The 27,537-nt window shown below is 44.6% G+C and overlaps 1 protein-coding gene across 2 annotated transcripts; it reads right to left on the reverse strand.

The window, feature by feature from the left end:
* Window positions 1-27,234, reverse strand: SYPL1 (synaptophysin like 1). Of its 2 annotated transcripts, XM_054016159.1 has the most exons (5): window positions 9,538-9,706; window positions 8,250-8,368; window positions 6,646-6,850; window positions 2,901-3,089; window positions 1-1,417 (listed from the first exon to the last, which is right to left on the reverse strand). In XM_054016159.1, exons 1-5 carry the CDS (start codon window positions 9,688-9,690, stop codon window positions 1,286-1,288), a joined length of 798 nt encoding a protein of 265 aa, XP_053872134.1. In that variant the 5' UTR covers window positions 9,691-9,706; the 3' UTR covers window positions 1-1,285. The 2 variants fall into 2 exon arrangements, with proteins under 2 accessions (XP_053872134.1, XP_053872135.1); XM_054016160.1 differs by lacking the exons at window positions 8,250-8,368; window positions 9,538-9,706 and adding an exon at window positions 26,908-27,234.
* Between the last annotated feature and the right edge of the window lie 303 nt (window positions 27,235-27,537).

Raw genomic sequence — 27,537 nt, forward strand, 5'->3', positions numbered from 1 at the left:
TTAGAGACTGTTCTTGCACCAGTAAACTTTTTTTGTTTTAAAGTCTTTACAGATGGAAAGAGACAATTAAGGCAAGACACAAAGATCAAGAGATGTATGTACCATTACACCTGTCCTGGCTTTGAAAGAAAGAAAGCTTATAGAAATATTTGCTGTTTAGAGTGTATAGCCCCAGTAACTGTTTATCATGGTGTCTGCAAACTTTAAATATTTGACATCTTTGTTGGACAATTCACATGGAGAAATAAATGAGGTAACAGTAAGTCAGATGTGTCTGACTACGCAAATCTCTCATGGGAAGATGATCCTGGTAAATAGACAAAGATTTGACTATTAAACAAGTGTTAACTAAGACCTGTACATATTAATAAGAGACAACAGCTGGAGATGTCTGTCACTAGGTAGACAACAGTCCTATGCACCTCCCATTGCTCTGTTTGGACTCATTTCCATGAATCAAAAACAATAAGTTTACTGATGGGGGTCAGCGTTAGTGTCTACAGTATCTCTCAAACTTACAACAATGCTTTATAGCTCAGACTTAAACAAAAACACCCCCACCCAACCTAATTTCTTAACTCTTCTATTCCTAAATTATGCCACAGAAGTTTGACTTGCAGCTTTACTAAGTGTTTTTGGAGATTGTCCCAAATTATGCAGTAGTTACAGTGAACTTGTAAACACCCAACAAGTCTCTAATGTTGTACTTGCAGACAGACATTGAACTGTCTATACTAGATTCCCGCTCCTCCCCTCAAAAAAACCCCACACACCAACAATATACAAGAAAATTACAGAATGATGCCAGAATCATGCTACCAGATATGACTAAATTTTTTTAGAAAGCTTATCTGTGCAAAGTTATTAGTAGGTAACCTCTGAATGACAAATTTAATATTGGAATTCCAAACATCCTAAGCTAAGTAGTTTTTTCAATTGAGAAATCAGTCACAATACAGAATCCAAATCAGTTTCTTCCCACAAATGTTAACTAGAACCACTTCCTGAAAAGGTGTGTGTGTGTGAGGGAGTATTTGCCAAGATATTTAGGAGGGTCTGAACATTTTTAAATGAAGAAACTGCACTCATTTTAGAGTCATAATATATTTCAGTGTAAGATGCTTGAAAATTTACATCCATATTTCTGAGAGACATGCTTTAAGTACAAAGCATTAATTTGTTTAAACTATTAGTTACTACAAAAATAAACTGCAGTGACGCCAAGTTGTTGGCAGTAGGATGCAAAATGGATGCTCTTTATGAAGTATCCTCATCAGCTTACTAATTATATTCCTGTTGTTGGTGGATAGATTCCTGAGCTTTGGGGAGTGGAGTTTGATGGGTTATGCAAGCTGGTCTCCTTGTATACAAACCAAGCATTTCCTCCCCACAGAATCATGTTAAGTAATCCAAAAACCTAGCGGGAGTTTAAAAAAAAAAAAAAAAAAAATAGATTACTATATATAATAGTATTAAACTCTTGTGGAGCACAAATTTGAAGCTAGCAAGCCAAACAGTTTGGCTTGCAACACTCCTTTAGAGATTTAAACCTGCAAAGTGTTTTAAATATTAAGTTAATTGATCCTCTTTCCACAGGGATCTACTCATTAGTAGGCCGATTTCTCCATGAGTTAGCAGTGAGAGTTTATGGCTAACGAGCATCCTCATTATAGAGATGTAGGACCACGGTCACCAATATGCAAGGAATTATGCAGTTCCTCCATTCACTGAATGGAAACTGCATGTGCTTGATCCCTTAATGCATGCCTGATCTCCACTGGCCTAGTGAGCAAGTGCAAGATCACTTTTGAATCCAGATTCTTACCGTTTAATACAATGTACTCTTGGCCACACTCCTTATGCTTTAATAAAGGGGGAGAGTAGGGGAGAAGCTTGTTATCCATCACCACAAGAATACTGCGCAATTCCCAGCCCCTAAAAAGAGCTTTCCTTAAGTCTCTTTGTTTTGGGGTATATGGAGAAGTTTGTAACAGTTTCTACAAAGGCCAGGTTCAACACCTAGATATAGAAGTCAGGCAGTATCTAGTTTACTCCTACCGGAGACACCACACATGAACTTAAAAAATAAATCCACTTGGGGCTTCTTCGCACTCGCTGAGAGTGGCTATGGAGAGAAGTAATGTGGAAGCTTAAGAGATTCCCAAATGACCTAATTTGCAGAAAGATGGCTTTCAATTACACAGATTTGCCAAGAACCGTTTTAAGAGGAAACAATTGTTACTTTGGTTAGTGCTTTCAGCGGCAGATTAGTCACTGGGCCCCCGAGGCCTGTGCTCAGGGGCCTCCGCCAACTGGGGGACCCCCAAAGCCCTGGGCAGGTGGGGAAAATCCCCATGCTCCCAACCTTGCTCCCCCAACCCCATTCCCTGGTGGCCATGCCAGGTGTGGAGGCAGGGGAAGCCCCTAGTGCCCCCCATCCCCAGCAGAAGCCGAGGGGAGAGAGCAAGGGAAGCCCCAGCACAGGGACCCAGGCTGCAGCCCCAGGACTGGAGGAGCTCTCGCTACCTGCTGTAGCCTGGGGCCACAGTGGGGGGACAGAACTTCTCTGGTCTTGAGGCCGCAATTTGGGGGCAGAATGGGCAGGGCCATGGGCACGGTCATATGTGGAGGAGGTGGAACAAGTGCAGAATAGGGGCGGGACCACAGGTGGAAGGGGTGGGGAGGCCCTCCCCCCACTTGCTATGGCCCAGGGCCCTAGGAAACCTTAATCTGCCTCAGAGTGCTTTGCTTAAGGATGAATAGCATACGTGACTGGTAACCCATGATGGAATTTCAGTAAAACTAAAAATGGGCACTATATAGAATACCATCAAGTGTGTATTGCAAGTTCAAGTGCAATACAAGCAAGGTAAGGATGCTATAAGTCTTGACATACATACCACAGACAGATTCAGAGTTCCCATGCTGGTAACAAAGGCAAACAAACAAGCTACTCCTGGTAATTTGCAAGATGCAATTTCCTGAACAATGCCGGGACCAGTGGATATTTTTATATCAGTAAGTGCCTTAGCCCAGGCTGAAGTGCTGACCAGCCACAGAAAAGCAGCCATGACAGTAATAACCAAGTCCTATAACAAAAGACAACTGTCAGTCAATTACCACTTCCACAACAGAATTAAACACGCTTTCCAGTTAAGGGAAAAGTGAAAAAATTTATCAGACTTACAGTCAAGATACAACATTGCATATCTAGCTATTAGACAGTGAGTGAGGTAATATCTTTAGTGGACCAACAAAGTTGGTCCAAGACAAGCTTTTGAGCTAAACAGCTCTTCTTCAGGTCTGTAGCTATTGACTTACCTGTGTAAGCATATTAAACCAATTTAGTTAGGCAGTCTCAGATATATTGTGTTCACAAAGAAAAATAGTAAGTTACAGAACCAGTACTGTAACTGACTACAGAACTGTCTACACCCCCCCCCCCTATACTAAAAAGGTTATAAGCATCTAACTTAGCAGTTGTTGACTAAAATATGCTGGCTAGCATATAAAAATATTATAATACAGTGTGTATTATTCACACCATATATTAGTGTGCATTAAACACCAACATTAGGCTATATTACGGTTCCAGCAGTTGTGCTTAAACTTCCTATACCATAATCCTGTTCACTTATGCCAAGTATCCAAGAACACCTTGCATTTGCTGAAGCAAGCATTTGGAATAAGCAGACAGGAAACTTGTCAAAAATCAAGATACATTCGTTCTGTGTCTTAGTGCAAGTTAGGGAAAGAAATATCTTCACAGATCAGTGCCTGAAATGCTAGTATCCAAAAGAAAGATAAGGAACAAAACAAGTTAGGGAACTGGAACAAACTGATGGGTTGGATTTTAGTGACATGTAAAGAAGTGTGTAACTTATAAAGTCAATTAATACCAGCTGAAATGTGCAACTTGGGGAGCACACCTTTTGTATAAGGTGAACATAACATTGCTGCATGGGACTGCTCTGGGGAGATTGGTGTTGTATACAACATTTTTCCTGTACCTACTACATTAATACACCTGACTGATACCGGTTATTTGGTCTCAAGTATATTTCATAATGAACTAACCAAATGTAGTCAAGCAATTGTACAATTTGTCAACACAGTTCAGATAGGATGAGTCCACTTCTCTCTAATTTGGAGGCCCACACCCCCAAAAAGTTATTTAAAACATGGGCAGAACGTTAGGTATAGTTCAGTGTGATAAGTTATCCTAAACTTTCACCCCTACTTAGAATTGGCACAGAGGCTCAGGAGAATCAATTTGTGCTTGAGAACACAGTACTGATATTTTTAATATTAGATCTCCTGGTACACAGAGCTGAAAAATGTCATTCTGCTGTTTGAAGTGCTGCAGTTTTTAGTTGTCCATACGTAGACTCCGAACTATTCAGAGAATTGTCTATACTTTAGTGATGACCTTCACAAAATCCCCATGAGGCAGGAAGAGTGTTATTAAGTGTCTTGCCTAAGGTCACACAGAAAGTCTACAGAAAAGCCGATATCTGGGTTCCAAGCCAAGTCCCAGGCCTGACCCACCAGAAGAGCATGTCAATTAGGGGCATAATTTTTTTACACTAATGCAGTTATACTGGTATAAGCACTAGCACAACGTTACTGGTTTAAAAGGTGCCTTATACGGATATAGCTTATTCCATTTTGGGGAGTGAAAAAAGCTATACCTATAGAAGTATTTTTATACTGTTAAAATTGCGTTCACATGTGGAGGTTTGCCATTTAACTATACTAATATAGCTCTTTCTAGTTTAGCCCTTAGCCACAAGACCCTCCTTTACAGATAGTCTCCCAGGCCACCAAGTCCTTTCACTGTGCCTCACAGTTTCCAATTTGTCCAAATGGTGCCTTAAGTTTGGGTAGTAAAAAGTAAAACTACTTCTAATTTTAATTTAATGTCCATGTTTTAGGAGGTATATCTGACCCCTAAATCTTACTGCCTTTAAAACAAAACAAACACGTCTCTCATTGCAGTGTGAAAAAGCCTGCACAAAGGAAACTGCAGAATTGACAATATCCAGGGAGCTGTCAAGTTGCCCAAAATATTTTTCTGTAGTCTTAGGTGTTAAAAGTAACACTAGTAGGGGAAATATTTTCATATTTAAATGAGATTTAAATTGACTGACCCTTTAAACTAAGAATTAATTTACTAGTTTTGCTATTTTAAGCAGCAAGAGCCAAAAACCAAAAGTCTGATTATAGCCACTCTGCAAAGATCAAAGATAAGATGACCTTCACAAGCACACTTAAAACGTAAGTGTCAAACTTATTGCAAGTATTTCACACTGCAGACTTAGGCCTTCTTTCCGCAATCAGATTGTACTCGTGAACTTTGGAAGCCACAGAAGTCCCATTGTCTCCAGCCAGCCACCATTGTAAACCCAACTGCAGAGTTAAGGTCCTATATTTCTAGTCATTTTATCTGCAGCAATCAATAGGAAAGCCTGTTTTCTGGAGCCATACTTGTAGTAAGATTCCCAATCTGGTAAAGTATTTAATGCCCATTCATGATTACAGCTGACTAGTCAGCAGATTTCAGTTAAAGAAGGATAATAATTTTAAACTAAACTTGGCTTAAGTTTTTATTTACATGTTAGTTCTTTAGCAATTTAAGACTGTAAAATGGAAAAGAGAAGACGGTAGAGTGGAAGTTCTATACATTTCTCCCAGTTCTTCGAATTTCAAATTAGAAGTTTTCTTATTAAGAAGTGCTTATCTGTACTGAAACAAAACAAGTCCAGGGCCACACTAATGTCCTTACTGTGATAAACAGACAAGATTGATAAGCAATAAAGTTGGTCTGCAGCCAACAACTCCTTTCAATATATTGAACTTCCACAAGTCAAGAAATCAGAAATGCTTTGACCAAGCTACGCTCCTTTGTCCAGTTTTGTAGTTTGAAGTCAATGCGACTTGTGTTATTAGGTGCATTAAAACAAGACACCCAAGTAACTTACCACAAACCCACCCCCAAAACAAATCTTTACAAGCCAAAACATTAATTTTTGTGTTTGCCTGTTTCTGTACCAAATTCATAGTAACATCATTGATTTAGTGGCAGCACTAAAAAGTTACAAGTTTCAATAAAAGTTTATTTTGTTTTGAAATAATATTTTCTGCCACTTCATTGAGTTAATGAAGATGGCAGTATCAGGGGGTAAATCTAACACTTATGCACGTACTTAGCTTTTAGGATGAGCAGTCCTATTGAAGTCAGAGGAATTCATGTGAGTAAGTTACACACCAGTTAAAGAGTTTGCAGGATCTGTGCCTTAATCTTTGGTTTTCCTTTTCACTTACATTTTTTGTTACGTTTAATAAAAAACCCCTTCCAGTAAATAGCATTTAAAATGACGTACCCTTTATAAATTTAGCTCGTTTATATTTTAATCTAAAGTTGTAGTGGCAACAGTTTTCAACTTAATTTTACAAAGAAGTAACTTGATTTTTTTAAAAATCAGTGATGTTTAATAAACCCAAGTGATTTTAAACCATTCCACACTGTACCACTTGACAATTTAAGTTTAATGATAACTTAAACATGCCTGTGCTGAGCAGAAATCATTTTTCCTTTCAGTGGTTTTAAAAACTGACTAAAATAGCTTAGTGTTAGTTACTTACAATCAATGGGATTTTGCCAGTGTTCCGATACAGGTGCATGTACCCAACATATAGTACAAGGGCAGCAATACAGTAAAGGAATACCAAGACTGCAAAAGTAACAAAGAACTGTGCAGAAGAGGAGAAGTTGCCCACAAGGTGAAAGTCAGTCCAAGTGCCACTGCATCGTGTCGGATCTGGTGCACTAAACACAGCTGTATTCAACCTGTGGGGGGAAAAACAGTGCATTTTCCATAGCAAGACTTTGTTGCACAAGTGGAAACCTCAGTATCTTAGTGTTTTATGAGAACAATGCCATCAACACTCCCACTACATAAGGCATTCTTTAGATGAATAAATTGACCAGCAAATCAAGTGGCATAATTCATATTTCTCTCTCTCTCCATATACATATACATATACACATCCCTGCCCCACCTTAAAGACTTAGATTTTGCCACAAGACATATCACACTGTTTAAGCCACTCAGATTTGGAAATAAGCCTAATTTAACTGTACTTCATTTAAGTTTGCCAGCCTAAGATAAAACAGTTAGATAAGAGCTTGCCAGCCAGAGGGCTACATCATTAGCTGTAGGTAAATGCAAGTGTTTAGGCTCCCCCAACAGTTCTGCTGAGAGATTCAACTCAACCCTCATGGGTTACTGAATGGACAGCACAATAGATTTGCCCCCTCAAAGGGATGCCACCTCTGGACGTTGATTTGGGGCAGGGAGTCTTGCATCTTTTATACTAGCCATCAGCATCTGCTAAAGCTCCAACCCCACAGCCTGCTCTGCGCAGCTACAGCCCTCGATACCTGTCAAGCAGTTTACAGGATTGAGGCCTATGTTTATTAGGACTTCTTCTGGATGCTGGGAAAGAGGAGGAAACTTCACTCTTCTTCCTTCCCTATTTTTCTCCTAACCTTGCTGTTTATATTTGGCTGGGATTCCAATCGTGTTTTTTGGTCTCCCTCTCCTATTCCCACAGAAATATTGTTCTGTCTTTGCTGCAATTTGTTATGGGCAACTACCAAGCTTAATTGACTGTATTCATATAGAAATCAGCTGCTGGGGCACACAATGCCAGGTGAGCTTTCCTATTCAATACTTAAGCAAAATGCTATACCTAAAGGAAAAAACTCTAAATTGGATCTCTCAATGGAATTAGAATTATTCAATAGATAAAATAGAAAGCATCTGTTAAAGATTTTAGAATTCCCTTAAAATTCTGTTTAAAGAATCAGCAATACTTTAATATTGAGATAACATGAAGGGTAACTTTTTTTTTTTAAAGTCTAGAGATAGTTCTAATGATTCATGCACCACTAAAGTACATGCTTTCAGCTCATGATAGTCATCAGGAAGGTGTATGTATCAATTTGGCAATATAATTTCTTGTCCCATCCACATAATCTGCAGAGAGATGGAGACAAACATGCTTTCAGTAGTTAGTTCCCTGATTTCACAAAGACAGACCATACATTGCAGGATGTTTGAATTAGCATAAGATATGCACTTAAAAAAAGGTAGATACCCACTATAATATGGAGGAAACAAGTGAACCCAATAAAATTAGTGGGCAGTGGTGATGACAGTAAGGAAGTGAAAGAATAGGCTCACCTGAATGGATAAGCAAAAGCAGCTGTAACTGTTTTGTTCACAACACCTTTACAAGAAACTAAAATTGTAGTTGTACCTTTATAAACTCCACAGGTGGCAAAAATAAAGATGGAAAAAATCTATAGAAATTGAAACAATATATTAGTGCTCTCAGACTGTATGAAATCTAGTACAGTCCATCCATAATGGGAGGAAGACACCATTTATTCACATGTGTATTAAATGATTTCAGCATTCCCAAATAAGAGTTAGTGCATAGGGCTCCAGTAGCTAAGTTCTGATTCAAACAAATATTGTCATTGCCACAGCATTTCTCTACAAGTAGTGCCGTCCAGTTTCACCAGAATTACTCTCTTTTCATTTCAAAGAGAGGTGGTTTGGATTTAAGCACTCCCCTAGAGTCTAAAGAAAAACATGAAACCAACTTTAACCCCAAAGTGAAAACTAGTAGTCCTTATTTTACCTTTCTGCACTCACCAACTTTAAAGAAAATAAAGAGTGAAAGACAAATAAAGTTTTTAGTTTCACTAATCCAAGGCATTTGTAACACCTAGAGAGGTCTGCTTTTAAAACAGAGAATTATTTTTACCTTTCACTGCCTTTGTTAATTTGCATCAGTGAAATAGCAAGACACATGGCAATTACCCAGAGAAACAGGGCCTGCTTCAGAGATGCCAGCCCCCCACAACTCCAATTTCAAGTCAGTGAAAAACTACCTGGGCTTAGAACATTATTTATTAACATTCCCCTCCCAACCTCCACTGCCCCAAAAAGCAACAACAAAAACACAGGCCCAAGACTTCCACTGACAGGAAGCAGTTTCTACATAGATCTTGGTCAATAGTTCTGGTTTCCTCTTCCCCACCCCAACAAACAGAAGACCCACCACAGTGGCACAAATATGCTGCAGTTATATCAGTTTCTCTTTAAACAAGTGAAGCAGGCACAGCTCTGTCACAAATACCAGCTAAGAAGTTATTTTGTAGTGAAAATACTTTTAGTGGATAATAAGAGATTTGGCTAGTTCCTAGAGACACTACTAACTTGGAGAGCCAGGAGACCCTTCACCAACCAAGCCATGCCCAAGCCCACACCTGCAAGCACTTGGCCTCATCAACATCCCTACCCCATAGAAGAGGCTGCTGTTACCCTACAAGCCCAGCCCAGCAGGGGAGTTTGAAACCTACTCAGGAGAGCCCTGAGGTGAGGACTCTTGGCCTTTCACTCCCTTATGGCTCAGCTGCTCTAAGAAAAACCAACCCCCCAGCTCACCCTACCCCAGACTCACCCACTCAAGGACCTTAATGAAGCCAAGTGGCTCCAGCAGCGGGCTGAGGTTGACTTGAAGGCCAAGCATTTTCTGGGGAGAAAGATCAGTGAAGAAGGGAGAGACAGACAATGAGGCCTGCAAGCAACCCCCTGGCTTGAGCAGCCCACACATAAACCACTCACTGCTTGCAGCCAGAGAGGGGCCCTCTGCTGATCCCTATAGGGCCTGCCTGACCAGGCCCCGCCCAGCCACTCTCTGGAGCCAGTCCTGCCTCACCCCAACTGTCACCTCACAATGGGGCTGGGTGAGTGGCAGCTGCAGCTGGCCCCGCCCAGTGCTAGTGTTGCCTCCCTATTTCAAGGCTTCTACTTACATGGCTGAGAGCTGTCTAAGGGCACACTGGTGGGGAGAGCCTCACTATTGCTTAAAGGCTTAGGGTATCAGGATGTGTGCAAGGATCCCACTGCCAGTTAGGGCCCTTCTGTGGGCATGAGGGCTCTGCTGTCACTTGAGGCAGCCTTGACATATCCAAAGGATGGTAGAGTTAGGGACACAGCCATTGTAAGAGTTGTCAGACAAAATCTGAGGGAGATTGGAGCTTGTCAGATGCGGCCCTAAGTGAATGGGGGTGAGGAAGGCTGCTAGCCTGAGGTGGGGCTGGTTCTCCTGGCATGGGTGGCTTGTGGAGTGAGGGGGACATTGGTACTCCTGGGGTCAGGGCCGGCTCCAGGTTTTTTGCTGCCCTAAGCGGGGGAGGAAGAATGCTGGTCCTTGAAAAGAGCTGCCCCCAAAGGGCCGGAGTGCCGCCCCTTGAAAAGTGGTATTCAGCTCCAGGGGTTGAAAAGTGCCACTCCTACAAGGGGTGACAAAGCCAGCTCCATTACAGCCCCATCTGAGCCCTGTTTCAGAGCCAAACCTTGTGGGCAAAGTGAACAGCCCTTCTCAGATTGGATGAAGGGTGGTAGGAGTGGAATAAGGGCAAAGGCAACGGCCACTGCAGCCACAGCTATAGAAGGAGTTGCAGGCAACAAGCTACTTCTTTCACTTACCTGGGCTCCAGCTGGATCCCAGTGACTGTGTGAGAACTGCTGGTTTAGGGGGCTCCCTATGGGTGTGAAGGCTGGTGGTTCAGAAGCTTTATTCAGTCATAAAATAGCGGGGAAAAATCATCCCATGACCCACCATAAGCAAAAGACTGTGGGATTTGGATTTTGTTGGTTATGGATCAAAAAGTGGGGTGGAGTGGAGAGGCAGTCATGCTGGGACAGTCCACTGGGTAAATGTTCCAATGCCCTGTCCCTTGCCTTCTCCAGCTTAAGGAGGACACATGCAATAGCTGCCCGGCCTGGCAGCCTCCTCACTTTTTTCCTTGGCTGGCATCTTCTCATTCACTCTCACTTGTGCCAATGAGCATAACGACTCTCTCACACACACAACATAGTATTTGAAGTCACATAATTTATCTCTATGTGTCATCACTTGATGCACTTATCCTTGCAAGATATGTGCCCCCACTACAGCTCATAAAATGAATAGAGTAGGATCATTTGACATTAAATGCAAGTGAGGCTTGATATTGTAGTTGTATTATTCTTCTGTTAGTATCTATAAACTTCTGTTGGACCTGATTTAATTCCTGGCATGCCAGTGTTGTTATTAAAGCAATGCTGTAGATATTCCCACCTTTGGAAAATTTTAAGAAAAATGCTATTGTAGACAAAACCCCCAGGTGAAGAATGGCTCCTTTGCATTTGGCCTCAGCTCTGCTTACAAAAACCCATAATGGACTTTGGTTGTGCACCTCTCTGCCTGGTGCCTCCAGCAGAAAAGAATGGGCTAACTAATATAGCCTCACAATCCACATGGGATATTTCCCTGTGACTTTTAAAAAAGATCTTTCCTCTGCTAATCCTACATTCTACCCCGGAGGTATTTTGGCAACATATACTCTGTCTTCAGCAAAAGCAACACAATTTTGTGCAGAAACCTAAATTAGGAAACCTAATTGGTGACCTAGATACTATTAATAGAACTGCATTTATTAAAAAGCCTAAACAAAGACATTCATCTTACAGAGTGTTGTAAAGTTTGCTGGGTTCAGGCTCAGATATTTAGTGGGAGTCAGTTCCCAAAGCAAGGATCTGCTACTAAGAAAGCCCTGTCCCTCACTGTCATTGGCTTCATACCCTTGTGAGACAGATTGCCAAAATGCTTCCTCCAAAAACATATCTCAACCTCTGAGATAATGGGGACCCGAACACCTAAAATCTTTTTAGTTTGCGACCAGGACCTTGAATTACAGCTAGCAGCCAGTATAGAGCACTGGTGTAACATGTCTGTCCTGCTCATTTTGAACTAGCTGAAGCATTTGGGTAAGCCCAAAAGTAAGCTTAAAGGTAAGCCCCAGGAAGAGTGTTGTTAATAGATGAACCTCGGTGCTTAATTTGTAGTGCAAGAGGTGCTGGGGCTCAAGCAAGTTTTTTACTTTCATAACTGACAGGGCAATCCCAGAGATGCTGGGGCTATGAACTGCCAAGCCTAGAAGTGCCGGGGCTCAGCCCTGGCAAACTCTGGCACAAATTAAGCACTCACATACCTAAATTATTAAAACCAGCTCCTGGAAAGTGGCCATAATATCAGTCACTGTTAATTTAAGGGATGGAATACATCAAATATATGTATTTTCATGCATTATGGTAACTGCAGTGAAGCAATACAGTAGGGCAACTTACTCCAGCCATTGTCTAATTGAATACTGCATGCAGATGTGGTCGCCCCATCTCAAAAAAGATATATTGGAATTGGAAAAGGATCAGAAAAGGGCAACAAAAATGATTAGAGGTATGGAACGGCTTCCATATGAGGAGAGATTAATAAGACTGGGACTTTTCAGTTTGGAAAAGAGACAACTAAGGGGGGATATGATAGAGGTCTATAAAATCATGACTGATCTGGAGAAAGTAAATAAGGAAGAGTTATTTACTCCTTCTCAAAACACAAGAACTAGGGGTCACCAAATGAAATTAATAGGCAGGTTTAAAACAAACAAAAGGAAGTATTTCTTCACACAACGCACAGTCAACCCGTGGAACTCTGCCTGAGGATATTGTGAAAGCCGACTATAATAGGGTTAAAAAAAAGAACTGGATAAATTCATGGAGGATAGGTCCATCAATGGCTATTAGCCAGGATAGGCAGGGATGGTGTCCCTAGCCTCTGTTTGCCAGAAGCTGGGAATGAGCAACAGGGAATGGATCACTTGATGATTGCCTGTTCTGTTCATTCCCTCTGCGGCACCTGGCATTGGTCACTGTTGGAAGACAGGATTCTGAGCTAGGTGGACCTTTGGTCTGACCCAGCATGGCCGCTCTTATTCATAGATTCATAGATTCTAGGACTGGAAGGGACCTCGAGAGGTCATCGAGTCCAGTCCCCTGCCTGCATGGCAGGACCAAATACTGTCTAGACCATCCCTGATAGACATTTATCTAACCTACTCTTAAATATCTCCAGAGATAGAGATTCAACAACCTCCCTAGGCAATTTATTCCAGTGTTTAACCACCCTGACAGTTAGGAACTTTTTCCTAATGTCCAACCTAGACCTCCCTTGCTGCAGTTTAAGCCCATTGCTTCTTGTTCTATCCTTAGAGGATAAGGTGAACAAGTTTTCTCCCTCCTCCTTATGACACCCTTTTAGATACCTGAAAACTGCTATCATGTCCCCTCTCAGTCTTCTCTTTTCCAAACGAAACAAACCCAATTCTTTCAGCCTTCCTTCATAGGTCATGTTCTCAAGACCTTTAATCATTCTTGTTGCTCTTCTCTGGACCCTTTCCAATTTCTCCACATCTTTATGTTCTAATTAGCACAGCACAGGAATTAATATGTATAGGGCAGGCTTCATTTGTTGTTGGTTGGTAATATTGGCAGAAATGTCAAAATTTTAGTGTACTGTACTGTCACCTCTATTACATTCCATTTTGATTCTTTTACTGCCCTCATTATAGTAGTATCTGACTGCCTTCCAGTTTTGTATTAAACAATATTAGAGAAACAAGGTGGGTGAGGTAATGTCTATTATTGGACCAACTTCTGTTGGTGAGAGAGAGAGAGACAAGCTTTTGAGCTACACAGAGTTCTTCTTCAGGTCTCAGATCTCTGTAGCGCAAAAGCTTGTCTCTCTCACCAACAGAAGTTGGTCCAAAAAATGATATTACTTCACCCACCTTGTCTCTCTACTGTCCTGGGACTGACATGACTACAACACCACTGCATATTAAGCAATATGACTAACATTGGTCACAAATGGTTTGTTCTTCCTCTCATCCTCTCCCCAGGGCAGAAGTGTATGTGTTATGTAGGATTTTGTTCTGGTCGAATTTTTGTTTGTTTTTTTAGGCACATGATGCTCTGGGTTTTTGTTAGAGCAGGCAAGGTCAGAGAAGTGCACATTGCACTTGGAGCAGAAGGTGCTGAGGGTTGTGATGTTCCTTAGTTCCTCAGGAAGCCCTTTCTACAGTCCCAGACTGGCCCCTGAGGAAGCTCAGTTTCCTACATAAACAAACTATACCCTTATAGTAGAAAATTCCATTAAGGCTGAGGATCAGAGTTGTCAACCACAGTCTTCAGCCCAGAACTTCAGCTGATTTTTTAGATATGCTGGGGCGAGGCCATTGAGCACCTTGAAGATAAGGACTGAGACCTTGACTCTCATTCTGGGGAAAGGAAGTGTAGAGCATGGAGGACAGTGCTTGTCGATAATTACCCCCATAACAAAATCAATCGAGTTAAACCATGGATAAATTTAGCCCTATAGGAACAAACCCACAACAGAAACCTGAAAGTCTCTTTGGATCCATCCACACAGCCAAATCAACACAACAATGCCATAACTATGTAACAATAACTCCGTTTGGTCTTGCCTGTTTAGATGGGACCAAATTATATTCATTACCATGTTATGGAACTATGTTGCAGCCTGTACATTCTGTAAAGGCTGTAAAGACAACCTGTAGGCAGACATGCCAAACCTGTGGGAAAAAACACAGAAATCGGGCTTGTTTTTGGTTTAATTGGCTTGTGAGTTGCTTGTTGGCTAGTTTTTAGCTTGTTGCTTGTTTGGCTTGTAGCTTTTTTTTTTTTTTTTGATCGGCTCCTGGCAAGCAGGGGTTGGGGGGGAAAGAGGGGGAGAGATTCAGGGGTGCACAGTGGGCCCACCACAGTCCCAGACTGCACGCCCAGGGGGGATCTAGTCACATAGGGTGTTGGGGTTCTTAGGGATTGGCTTGTTTTGGCCTTGTTTTAAAATGGGATTAGCTTGATTTTTGGCTTACTGTGAAAGTCAGGCATGTGAAAGTTGGCAACTGTGCCTGCAGGGCAGAAGCAGGTTTTGCCTCTTTACAAGCAACCTCCTTCCCCTCCCCCCACCCCCCCCCCAAAAAAACAGAAAAGTATTAATCAATTGATGTAGAATCTGAACATCCATTCACATCTTCTAAGAATTTATCACATTCCAACCTATAGCTTCTCACTCATGCCCGTCACCCCAGTCGGGGTATGGGCCGCCAACCACAGATCTCCAGAGTCCTTTATCCTGGGCCATTTGCTCTAGCTGGTTCCAGGTATAGCCCATTTTTTTGCTATCAGCCTGAAGGTCGCGTCGCCAGGTGTTTCTTGGACGGCCTCTTCATAAACCTTCAGTTAGCTAAACAGTAGCTGAGACTGACAGACCTTTCCTATGGAAGAGTATCTATGCCCTCTTGTGGCTACATCACGCATTAAGCCTTTAAACAAAAAATCCTGGAGATGCACTGCTGAGAACTCAGACCATCTGGAACAGGGGTTGGCGACCTTTCAGAAGTGATATGCCGAGTCTTCATTTATTCACTCCAATTTAAAGTTTCGCATGCCAGTTATACATTTTAACGTTTTTAGACAGTCTCTTTCTATAAGTCTATAATATATAACTAAACTATTGTTGTATGTAAAGTAAATCAGGTTTTTTAAATGTTTAAGAAGCTTCATTTAAAATTAAATTAAAATGCAGAGCTCCCTGGACCGGTGGCCAGGACTCGGGTAGTGTGAGTGCCACTGAAAATCAGCTCGTGTGCCGCCTTTGGCATGCATGCCATAGGTTGCCTGCTCTGGAATATTAAAGCAAAATGGCCACTATGTTTAATGAGTTAAGCAGAAGTATAAAAGGTAGAGATGGGAGATCTATTTGGACATTTTGTTCATCCCTTGCCCCAGGCCAATGCAGGGTTGTTCTGAATGTATGCTGAATATAAAGTCTTAGTCTAGTTTAAATGACTCGAGCAATGGGGCTTCTATCACTTGCTTTGAAAGCCTAGTCCATATTCTAATAGACCTCTCTGCTAGGAAATTTTCCTTCACTCATTTTCATCCCAAAACTTCTAGGTGGACCCCACTAAACAATTTCTCTCCCTTATCCTATTCCTCTCCCCTCCTAACTGTCATTTAGCTAACAAGGGCATAGTTAAGATAGTTTAAGATTTCTTAAAAATCAACATTTTCAGCCCTTCATTCATTTTGTTTTTCTTCCCTGAAGTCCTTCCAAGTAGTTGAGATCTGATATTGAGATACCCAGAACTGCATTCTAGAGGCAGACTCATAAATTCAAAATAGAGAAAAACTATCACTTCCCTAATCCATTATATCTTGCCTCTCCATGTGCAGCTGAAAAGCACATCAGAATAGTTTTTTGCTACCAATTACCATACATCCAGGGTTTCCCCTAAACAGCGTCTTTTTTTAGCCTTCTTTCTCTGTCCAGGGGGATTTTAAGAACAACAGGGAATGTCCGGCGTTTTTGCAGAGCAGACAAGCTGCAGCTCAGAAAGAGCCCCAGTTAGTCTGTTTCCTGACCAGGGAAGCACTGACTGACAGGGGTCTCTCAGAGAGGCACTGACTGACAGCGTCACTGCATCCCGGGCTTGCACCAGCTGCCTGCCATGTGTAAATAATTTATATCTTTAGTAAAGAATATCTTATTTAAGGCAATGGTGAGGTTTGTCCTGCGGGGCCTGCAAAGCTCAATTCCGGGGCCCCTACTTGTGAACTCACATATACAATGTGTGAAAGGTCACGCTGTGAGATGACATTTTGAGCCCTAGGTAGCACTAACCAGGATGGAGCAACTGACACCTAGCTGGCTTTCAGGGGCCCTTCGCTGCTTTGGGGCTCCCTGCAATTGCATGGCTTGCAGGTGACTAACGCCACCACTGAGTTAAGGAACTCCTATTTCACTTTTATAATGAATTATAGACGTTCGTTAACTCCTCCCTTCAAGTTTTCCTATGTTGTCTGACAACAATCTCTGAAAAATAATCACATTTCTAATTTTGAAAGTAATCTGTTATCTGCATGTGGAGGATGTACATGGCAACATCTCCTAATAGCATGTTTGCTTGTCCAGTAACTGATCTGAGTACAGAGAAGAGGCAGAGCTGTGAGTGTGAGAGACTACAGGTAGAGACCCTGAACTTCCACTGCCTTGTTATAATTCTCCATAAAGTCCTGCCTCCTTTTTTCCTCACTATTTTTCCCACTTAGAAAATGTTTGCTACACTTAACAACAGTTTGACCAATTTTACATCTTCAGGCCCTTTATTCTTTGTTTCTGCCACCTTTCCTTGTTTCCATGGCCCAACTTGCATCTTTCTCCTCAGCCCAGCTGAAAGGGTAGACAGACAGACACAAAACAAAAAACCCCAAACCAAACCCAAAAGCAAATCAGATATGTTGCCTGATCAGCATTCTCCCTGTCTGCAATGAGGGAGGAAAATGCCTGTTCTGCAGAACAACATTAAACAAGAATTTAGGGCACAAAGTGAAGGGGAATCCAGTATCTTTCTCCAAGCACAAGGGGGACTCAGGATAGCAGATTGGCATTTGGTCTGCACTTCAGGGCTAAGAACACTATTCTTACATAAAGAGCCTGGGATCATTAAGAACTACAACTAGTCAGACTCTATTTTACTCTCACATAAAAGGCAGCACCTGGAGATCCCAATATTCCCCCAGAGATTACATTGAGGATCAATATTGAGTCAGAAAGAAGAGTACCACCTCCTTAAATACCACCAGCACTCTTGGGTTTTCCCATCCAAGTACTGACCAAGTCTGACTCTGCTTGGTTTGTAAGATCACAGGCTGAGGTGGTCTGGCTGCAACTATGCAGTTTAATAGAAGCTTGTTTAAAAGATGCTTGTTTTTTAGAATTGGTCTCTATTTAGTTCTTGAAATCTGTACTTCAATTATTCTATTGCTTGGTCCTAAGAAACTTTGGATGTGTGTTCCTCTGTTTCTAAAATGCACTATGGGTAGCACATGCTGTATCTGTTCATTTGGTCCTGCATAATACCTTTTCATTTGCAACTTCATACAAAGTAGATGATATTATTTGTATTACAGTAGTTCATAAAAGCACCATCCAAGGCTGTTGTTCCCTAGTACAAAATGCTGTGTACACACAATAAGAGACAGATTGAGGAGTTTAAAGGATTATATAACTTTTATTTGACTCACAAATACAGCTTTCAGGCCTCAGATATCCTCTCATAATGTACTAGCTTTTTGGGCTAGAAGAGCTTGAAAGTATCTGTGTGGTGACGACGCAGGAAAGGAAACAGAACGCCAGGTCTGTGGTAGCTAGAGAGCTTTACAAGCCTCTTGCAAAAAGCCTCCCAGGAAAACTTTTCCTGGGGTTTTTATTTCTCTCCTTACTTTGTTTACAACTCTTCTTAGTGGTTACATTCTTGCGCATAGAAGAGCCAGGCAGTATACATGCACATAAGATAACGAACCCATCTCTTGAGCGCGTGAACACCAGCTGCGAGGGTACAATCAAATCAGCCAAATAAGTTTCCCAAACACAAACGCTGGATTGAAGGTCACTCCTGCCTCGTAGCCATGGGAGCAGTTTGCCGCGCCTGTGGACTGGCGATTCGGGAGCTATGCATCTCTACATCTCCCCCTGTTTTATTTTATAAATGCGGTGTTTAAACAAAACACTCTCGCAGGGTAGCATACACAATGCCACTAGATTGGGTATACATTAAACAAAGCAGCAAAGTAAAACGTCAAACATCAAAACTAGGACCCCATACTATAAAAGGGTCTTCATCCACTCTAAGGGTGGCTATAACTAAATATAATCCTACCAAGGAAGAAAAACGTCTTGGCGGATGACTTAAGCATAGCATTTCAGCATATCAATTTGCTATTGCATACAAAACTATTATCAGCAAGCTTAAAACAGCACATTTCTTTCACTGTCTCACACCCCAGATGTTGCTGGGTGGTTTACAGACAGGAACAAGGCAGGTACTTAACAGACCTTGCATTTCCGGGGCAACGGCCAGGCAGAAATCAGATTGATTTAATACTTCTGCCAGGTGGACCCAGGTGTTAAACTACAGCCGCTGCTCCATCTGGGGTTCGCCTTGGCAGCTAGGGGCCAACAGGAAACTCCCCAATACACACAAAATAAGGAGTGAATTAGCATTAAGGCAAGCTAACAATGTCACAAGGTAATTTTCTGCGGTAGGTTCTAGCTGCTGCTGCACTCGCAGCTGCTCGGCCTGCAATGAAAGGGCTTTAACCTGTCCCCAGGTTATGCGCTGCGGGGGCCCCCGCGGGGGGCGCTGGCGAGGACGCTCGGGATCCTGCAGATGTAGGTTGAACTGTGGAATGGGGTTCGATAGTCCCTGGTGCCAGGCCATCGCCGTGCCACGGGCGGACGTTACGCGCCGGGACCCACAACGGACCTGTAGGAAGAGAAACGGCAGCATGCCCTCGTCCCCACGTTATAAGGGGCACTGGGCCATGCCACTGAGGGTCTGGGGCCTTGCGATATTTAACAAAGGGGCGGGGCAAGGCCTGGTAGCTGCGAAAATGACATTCTGCTGCAGAGTAGTTGTCAGTCAAATTCAAATGATTCAGGGTAAAAAGCACTGCAGCCAGCCATTCCTGGCGGGGAGGAAGGCCTACGGGAATCCCCCCTTTCTGTTTTTGGCGGACCAGGGCTTGTTTGAGCGCACGATTGGCTCGTTCCACAATGGCCTGGCCTGTGGGGTTATACGGGATACCAAACGTGTGGACAATGTCCCACGTGGTACAGAAGGAGGCAAAGGCCGAGCTACAGTAGGCGGGGCCGTTGTCGGTCTTAAGATGGGATGGGTGACCCATGATTGCCATAGCGCGAATCATGTGATTAATAACATGACGAGAGGCCTCACCCTTCTGGGGGGTGACCCACACATAATGGGAAAAGGTATCTACACACACGTGAAGATACTGCCAGGGGGCAAAGGGAGGGAAATGTGTAACATCCATTTGCCAGAGCTGGTTGGCCGAGGTTCCACGAGGGTTAACCCCTACCTCCGGGCTATTGGAGAGAGAAGCGCAAAGGTCACACTGGCGAACAATGGCCTGCGCCTGATACAATGGGAGAGTGAACTGCTTGGCAAGGGCCTTGGCGGATTGATGAAAAAAGGCGTGGCTTTCGATTGGGGAGGAAAAAATTGAGGCCACCGATTTGACCGCCTGGTCGGCCACCGTGTTGCCTTCTGTTAATAGGCCCGGTAGTGTGGTGTGACTGCGAATGTGTGCCACAAACAGTGGGCTAGAGCGGGAGGAAAGGAGCTGTTGCAGGGTAAGAAAAAGGGCCAACAAATTGTCATCACAGGAGGGCGACACATAGGAACCTGGAAGAGACTTAAGAACATTAGTAACATAAAGACTGTCAGTAATCAAATTAAAAGGGTCATCCTGGAAGCATCGGCAGGCCAGGATGACAGCAGCCAACTCTGCGCGCTGTGGGGAGCGCTGAGGCAGGGTAAAGCGGACTTGCCAAGTGCCTTGCACCTGCCAGCTGACCGCACCTCGTGTTGGGCCGCCGTCCGTAAAAAGGGTAAGTGCATCCTTAATGGGGACGGTTGACAAGGACGGCCGGAGGTGAAGGCAACGTTGTTGTAGGAATGAAAGACGGGGGTCAGGGGGAATGTGATATTTAACTTCCCCAACATAGTCAGCAAGAGACAATTGGAGGGTGGCACTGCAAGAGACAGTGCGTTCCCAGTCTTTAGCCGGGATGGGGACAATAATGGCAACGGGGTCCCAACCCAAGAGGGTACGGGACCGTTCTCGCACTTTAAAAATCAGCTCTGCGGCCTGTTGAGGGAGTGTCTGAATAGTATGCGGAGGGGAGTGGGTCAAATAAATCCATTCAATTAAACGAAGACGCGCTGCCGCCCCCTCCTGGGCGAGGACAGCTGTCGGTTGTGAGAGTGTGGGAAGCAAAATGGCAAAAAGGGGCTGTTCCCTTTCTCGGCGGTCGACCCACACCTGGGCCAGGGTCTGGTTAATGAGGGTGACCGCTTGGCGCTGTTCCTGGGAAACGGGAATGATATCTCCGGGGAGACGGCCCTGCCGAAGGCCAGAAAAAAGAGGGGACAGCATGGAGGTAGTCAGAGGGCAAAAAGGACGAATCCAATTAAGGGACCCCAATAACTGTTGAAGCTGTACAAACGTAAGAGGGTTGGGCAATACCAACTCGGGACAAACTGGACGGGCATATGACTGGAGCATGCGGTGACCAAGATACAAAAAGGGTGGCTGACGCTGGATCTTGTCCGGTGCCACAACCAGGCCACACGCCGCAAGCTGGTGGCGCAGTTCGTCCAGCCAGTCATCAGGGAGGACGGGGTGAGCCACCAGGATGTCATCCATGTAGTGGTAAATTAAGGCATCTGGGTGTGCTGCGCGGAAGGGCCGTAAGGCCTGTGCAACAAAATGCTGACACAAGGTGGGGCTATTCAACATGCCTTGAGGGAGCACATTCCACTGATAGCGTGGAGTGGGCTGGGAGTGATTCAAAACCGGAACAGTGAAGGCAAAACGCACCCGGTCCTCAGGGTGCAAGGGGATGGTAAAAAAACAATCCTTTAAATCTATTACAAATAACCGGTAATCACAGGGAATAAGGTTGGGATTAGGGGTACCACACTGCAGGGGACCCATAGGCTGTATAATTTTGTTAATGGCGCGAAGGTCCTGCAGGAGGCGCCACTTGCCAGATTTCTTTTTAATCACAAACACGGGGGTATTAAAGGGGCTAGTGGACTCCTCCAAACGTCCTGCCTTCAGCTGGTCATTAACCAAGTGCTGGAGGGCCTCCAGCTTTTCTAAAGGAAGCGGCCACTGCGCAACCCATACGGGTTCGTCAGTGAGCCAACGGAGGGGGAGGGCCGTATGCCTAATCATTGATATGGATGGTGGCAGTGAACTGTGTCAATAAATCACGGCCCCACAGGTTGAGGTGGACGGGGAGAATGATAGGCCGGATACGGGCGCGGCGGATGCCTTGGGGCGCCCTAACCTCCAACCATCGGGCACTTCGTTGTGAGTCCTGTGCCCCGCCCACACCCCAAACTGCCGGAGCCTGCTCTGTGGGCCAATGGGCGGGCCACTGCGCAGCGGCAATGACGGTAATGTCTGCCCCAGAGTCGATAACACCCTCGAACGGCTGATCGTTGAGGCAGTAAATGCGTTTGGGTTGGGGTGCTCCAATGTCTTTAACAACTGCTGCCACTTGTGGGTGAATAGTGCGCTGGTCGGTGGACCCGAAGCCTCCGGTTCGGGGAACGTTTCTTCCCCCTGCCGGAAGGGAGTAGGGCACAAGTATGAGTTGCGCCCAGGCATCTCCCTGAAACAGCCGTTTCGGGAGATGACTCCACAGTTGAACATGGATAATTCCACCATAGTCCGAATCCACCACCCCAGGCACCACAAACAGGCCCTGCTTGCTGGCGGACGAGCGGGGTAGGACAAGGCCCACCATGCCCTCCGGCAGCGGGCCCTGAATCTGGGACGGCATGAGGAGGACCTCCCCGGGGAGAGTGATATCCATATTTTCCTGATTAACAAGGTCAATCCCCGCACTGCCCCTTGTGGCGGCGGGGGCGTCGTGCACGGAGAGGGGCGCGGCCTTGGGTCTCGGGCTGGTCGCAGGCCCGCCTACTAGTTTCCCGGGGGGTTGTCTCGGTTAGCAGCCAAGACCCGGCTGTCACCCCCGGCCAAGCGACACTGCGCAGCCCAATGGTAGCCCTTTTTGCATTTCGGACACAGCGTGCGGGGCCTCTGGTCTGTCCGGGGCTTGGGTTTGTTTTTACACATGCCCCCCGCAGGGGCCCGACACTCCCGCCAAAAATGTCCGGGCTTCTGGCAGTTAAAGCAGTTCCCCTGAGGCTTCTGCCCCTTGTGCAGGGCAGCTGCCAGCAGGGCCATCTGATGGGTCTGAGTGCCTACGTCAGCACACGCCTGCAGCAATTCTGCCAGGGTATACCCGGGGCGCCCGACCACTGCCTGCATGGCACGGCGGCAGTCTGCATTGGCATTTTCGTAAGCCAATTTTATCATTAGTTCAGTCTGGGCTTGCGGGTTATCAATCTGCCTCTGGACTGCCTCTTGGAGGCGGTCAATAAACTGGTGGAATGGTTCGGTGGCACCCTGCCGAGTAACCGCAAAGGACTTAGAGGACTCGCCTGCAGCGGGGACCCTGCGGAACGCGCGACGGACACACTGGCCAATGATGGGAAAAGCTACCCGGGGCGTGCCCGCCGCCTGCTCGGGGATGCTCGAAAACTGCCCTGTGCCATATAACTGCTCAGCAAGATAAGCCCCCCCACCTTGCGCTGCTGCTGCAAGCGCCTCTCGCTGGTACTCGCTATCCCACACAACGTATTGCGCGGGAGACAGCACCATGCGACACATGTCTTTCCAATCTTGGGGGAGCAAGAAGTAACCGTTTGACACACCTTCCAAGATCCCCAGGGTGAAAGTGGACCGCACCCCGGTCTCACGAACTGCCTTGCGGAGCTCGCGCAGAACTGAGTAGGGGAGAGCCTCCCAGTCCACTATCTGCCCCCCATTTCCATTATCCCGCCAAGAGACGGGAAACGCCTCGAACCCACACTTGGATTCCTCATCGGTCAAGAGACCGGCCTCACGCGCTTGCCGCACCGCCGCGGCGACAGCGCCCCCCTGCCCGACCGGTAGGCAGGGGGGCGCCGCCACGGGCGGCGGCGCAGGGAGGGTCAGCTGTGGGCAGGAGGGGGGTGGCCCATCACCTGGGGGCAAAAGGGGGACCGGCTTGGGGCTGTTGGGGCCGATCCCCTCCAGTGCCTCCTTACAACGCTGCCAGAGCAGCAGGCACTGAACTGGGGCACGGGGTTTACTATACAAGGTGATCCCAATCTGTATCCAATCAAAAAGCTGCAATGACCCGCAGTCTGGATACCAGGGGCACTGGCGATCTATTTCCCTTAGGAGGTCCTCAATATGAGCGACCGGGACAGCGACACATGATCGCTGTCATATAATCTCTTGTAACTCTCTTGCGTGCTCCTTCTGGGCACTGGAAAGTTTCCCCCCCATACTCACGAATAAGGGGCGGCAAACAGCCGCGGGCGCGCTCGGCGTATCCAGCCGGTGAGTAGAGGGGTATCACGTCGGGGTCACCAGCTGTGGTGACGACGCAGGAAAGGAAACAGAACGCCAGGTCTGTGGTAGCTAGAGAGCTTTACAAGCCTCTTGCAAAAAGCCTCCCAGGAAAACTTTTCCTGGGGTTTTTATTTCTCTCCTTACTTTGTTTACAACTCTTCTTAGTGGTTACATTCTTGCGCATAGAAGAGCCAGGCAGTATACATGCACATAAGATAACGAACCCATCTCTTGAGCGCGTGAACACCAGCTGCGAGGGTACAATCAAATCAGCCAAATAAGTTTCCCAAACACAAACGCTGGATTGAAGGTCACTCCTGCCTCGTAGCCATGGGAGCAGTTTGCCGCGCCTGTGGACTGGCGATTCGGGAGCTATGCATCTCTACATATCTGCATTTTAATGTATTTAGAGTCACAGTGTTTAAGGCCAGAAGCAGCCACAGGTCATGTAGTCTGACCTCCTGCATATCCCAAGCCACCAACATCTCCAAGCACCTTTATACTATCCAGGTGGTTGGGGAAAAAAATTCAGCACCCACTTTATGCATTGGGCTGATATTGCTATGAACATTCCCTGCATTTCAAATCAAATCTGTTTGGCGGTTTATTTATAATTTCATTATACAGCTGAATTGAATTCATTAGTTTGTCTTTTCTGAGATCATAGATATCCTCACAGTTGACTAAGAATGGGTTAATGGCATGAATATGAAGTCATATTGTTTATGGTTTTGTTCTGCTATGAGTAATATTATTGACTTTGGCATAGTAGTCTCTGTTTTTCATGATTTCAAACCAGTATGTGGCATAAAATAAACCAAACAGAGACATAAAATAAACCAAGATATCCCAGAGCAAACAGGACTATTACTACCATATGAAAATATTCTTAACACATTATTGGACTTAAAAAAGAACAACATTTTAGGGCTCAAGACCAATTATCTTAAAACAATATCTAAATACTGAATGTGATGTCAAAAAACAACAACAAAAAACAAAACACCAACCCCATCAACTTGAGGGTATAAATAGCGTGTGTATTTCAGATAGTCTTGACATAGTGTTGGCAACACAGGTCGGAATATGTTAAACCTAATCTTTTAAAACACACAATGATATTTTTAAAACACTTCAATTTGTGATAGAAGTGTAGAGAAATATCGTGAGTCTGAAATGACATATTCTGGATTAAAAAAAGCTGGAAGGTTTTGAGGACGATCAAATTGTATGTAACTCTGCCAGGTGGAGCCGGCAGCAAGGAGGACTGGGTTCAATAGCTAGGGGTTCTTTTTCAATGATACAAAACAGAAGTGGCTCGAGCCCCCTCCAGTAACCTGGGAAAATTACACACCACCCCAAGGTGCCTCTGAGAGGCAATAATTCCTCTCTCGCAAGCACAGAGTCTGAGTGTAGAAAAGAAACTTTTAATAAAAGGAGGGAAGTCAGTTAACTAGGGAAAATGCAACAAGCAGAATTCATAAATACCCACCCCCAGAGTACGTAGGGCAGAGTTTTCTCTCATGTTCTTGAGTTCTACAACCAAAAGCTCCTGTATGTTGCCCCTCTCTGCTCCCTCACCATACCCCACTCACAGTGGTTGTCCTTGGTCAGTGAGGTCCTAGGGTTCAGAGATGCATCTGTATGAATTCACCTCCCACACAGGGAAGAAGGCACCTAGCTTGCTCTGCCATCTGAGCACTTGCTCTGGCTGGCCGCCCCGCCAGCCAATGTTCCTCACTGCCTGGCCGCCCCGCCAGCCGACTGCTTGCCACTTTGGCCAGCTGCCCATCGGTTACCTTCTGCTGCCACCTGCCTCTCTGCTGTGACCTCTCTAGGTCAGTCTCTTAGTGATTTTCAGTTCTTTGCAGGCTGGGCAGAAACACTACCCCACCACAAGTGATTTCAGCTCTTACTGAATATTTGACATAACAAAAGGCTCCTACTGAAGCCTATTTAGCTCTATCTTTGAATGGTAGGGAGGAACAGGTTAAACCAGACTGTGGACCCTTAGAGAGAGTCCACACCTCCTGGCTGGGACACCTGTCCCTACCCCCTCTTACTTTTACAGGGCTCTGGCATTTGAGCCCCTGGTTTAACGAGTACCTTTCATCTGAGGGTGACCTCCTCATTTGGGACAGGTTAAGCACAGTTCTGCTCCCCTTTATTCATACAATAAAGACAACAACATTGATAACAGCATTTCCTACCCCTGCATTCAGTACTAAAGTGATTTGTAACCCAACACCAGCCAAAGTTGATCACTTTGAGCAATACAACTCTATCTGCTGGATATCTTGGCAGAGTAGATGTGTTCATGTAAATACACTTTGCTCCTGAAGTCTCTCCTCCTCCCAGCTAGCTGTCAGGGGAGAACTCATTCAGACCCTGCTTTTATACATATATGCATACACATACACTAATAGTGGATGTTGGCTGTATATTGGACTTTAGTAACAAATATTCACAATGAATAATATGACCAGTTCTACAACTAATTTATCCTTGTGACAATAATCACTGGAAACAGTTTTCAGAGTAGCAGCCATGTTAGTCTGTATCTGCAAAAAGAAGAACAGGAGTACTTGTGGCACCTTAGAGACTAACAAATTTACTTCTGGGCTGTAGTCCACAAAAGCTTATGCTCTAATAAATTTGTTAGTCTCTAAGGTGCCACAAGTACTCCTGTTCTTCTTTTTACTGGAAACAGTGGATACTGACTTCTGCCATGTAACAGAGTTATAACCTTTTATAATTCTAACCAGTGTCATGAGGCCGAGTCAAGAAACAAAGATCAATCTCTGAAACAGCACAAATACCTTACTGAAGAGTTTAAAATAGTGGGAAATTAGGTTTCACGTACCTGGGTTGAAGAGCCATCTACAAATGCAGATGATCAATGGATGGATAGTTTGTCTACAGAACAGGATGCGCCAAGTATTCTTAAAGAATCTGATGGGGTGTTTAAAGGAATGGGATGCACTGAAGATAGTATAATATATAGATCCAGTTTGCAAAAATTAAAGTCCCAATAGTACTAACAAATAAAGCAAAAGCTGAACTAGACTGAACAAATTAGATGTTTTGGGGGAGGGATAGCTCAGTGGTTTGAGCATTGGCCTGCTAAACCCAGGGTTGTAAGGTCAATCCTTGAGGGGGCCACTTAGGGATCTGGAGGGGGAAGAAAAAAAACAAACAAACCTGCCAAGAACAGTATTTGGTCCTGCTAGTGAAGGTAGGAGACTGGACTCAATGACCTTCTAACATCCCTTCCAGTTCTTTGAGATAGGAATATCTCCATATATTATTTTTATTATTGAGCAAATTCAGATATCTGACTGGGTTCAAGATATAGTCACCAGAGGAAAAAACCAACCAAGAATAAAAAACTCCCTATAAAATTGTGTAGACCTAAGAGATTTGAATATGACTATTAAGCACAAGTGCTACCCCATGACAATATTCAGGAGATCCTGTCTAGACTTCAAAATGA

This window comes from Malaclemys terrapin, chromosome 1, assembly GCF_027887155.1.
Source record: "Malaclemys terrapin pileata isolate rMalTer1 chromosome 1, rMalTer1.hap1, whole genome shotgun sequence".
NCBI lineage: Eukaryota > Metazoa > Chordata > Testudines > Emydidae > Malaclemys > Malaclemys terrapin.

Bases quoted from the DNA above. Each gene is read 5' to 3' on its own strand.
- SYPL1 (XM_054016159.1), bottom strand. From the start codon at position 9,690: ATGTGTGGGCTGCTCAAGCCAGGGGGTTGCTTGCAGGCCTCATTGTCT. The intron at 8,369-9,537 runs GTGAGTCTGGGG...CAATTTCTATAG, and splicing joins TCATTAAGGTCCTTGAGTGG to ATTTTTTCCATCTTTATTTT. The intron at 3,090-6,645 runs GTAAGTAACTAA...CTTTTGTTATAG, and splicing joins CTGGCAAAATCCCATTGATT to GACTTGGTTATTACTGTCAT.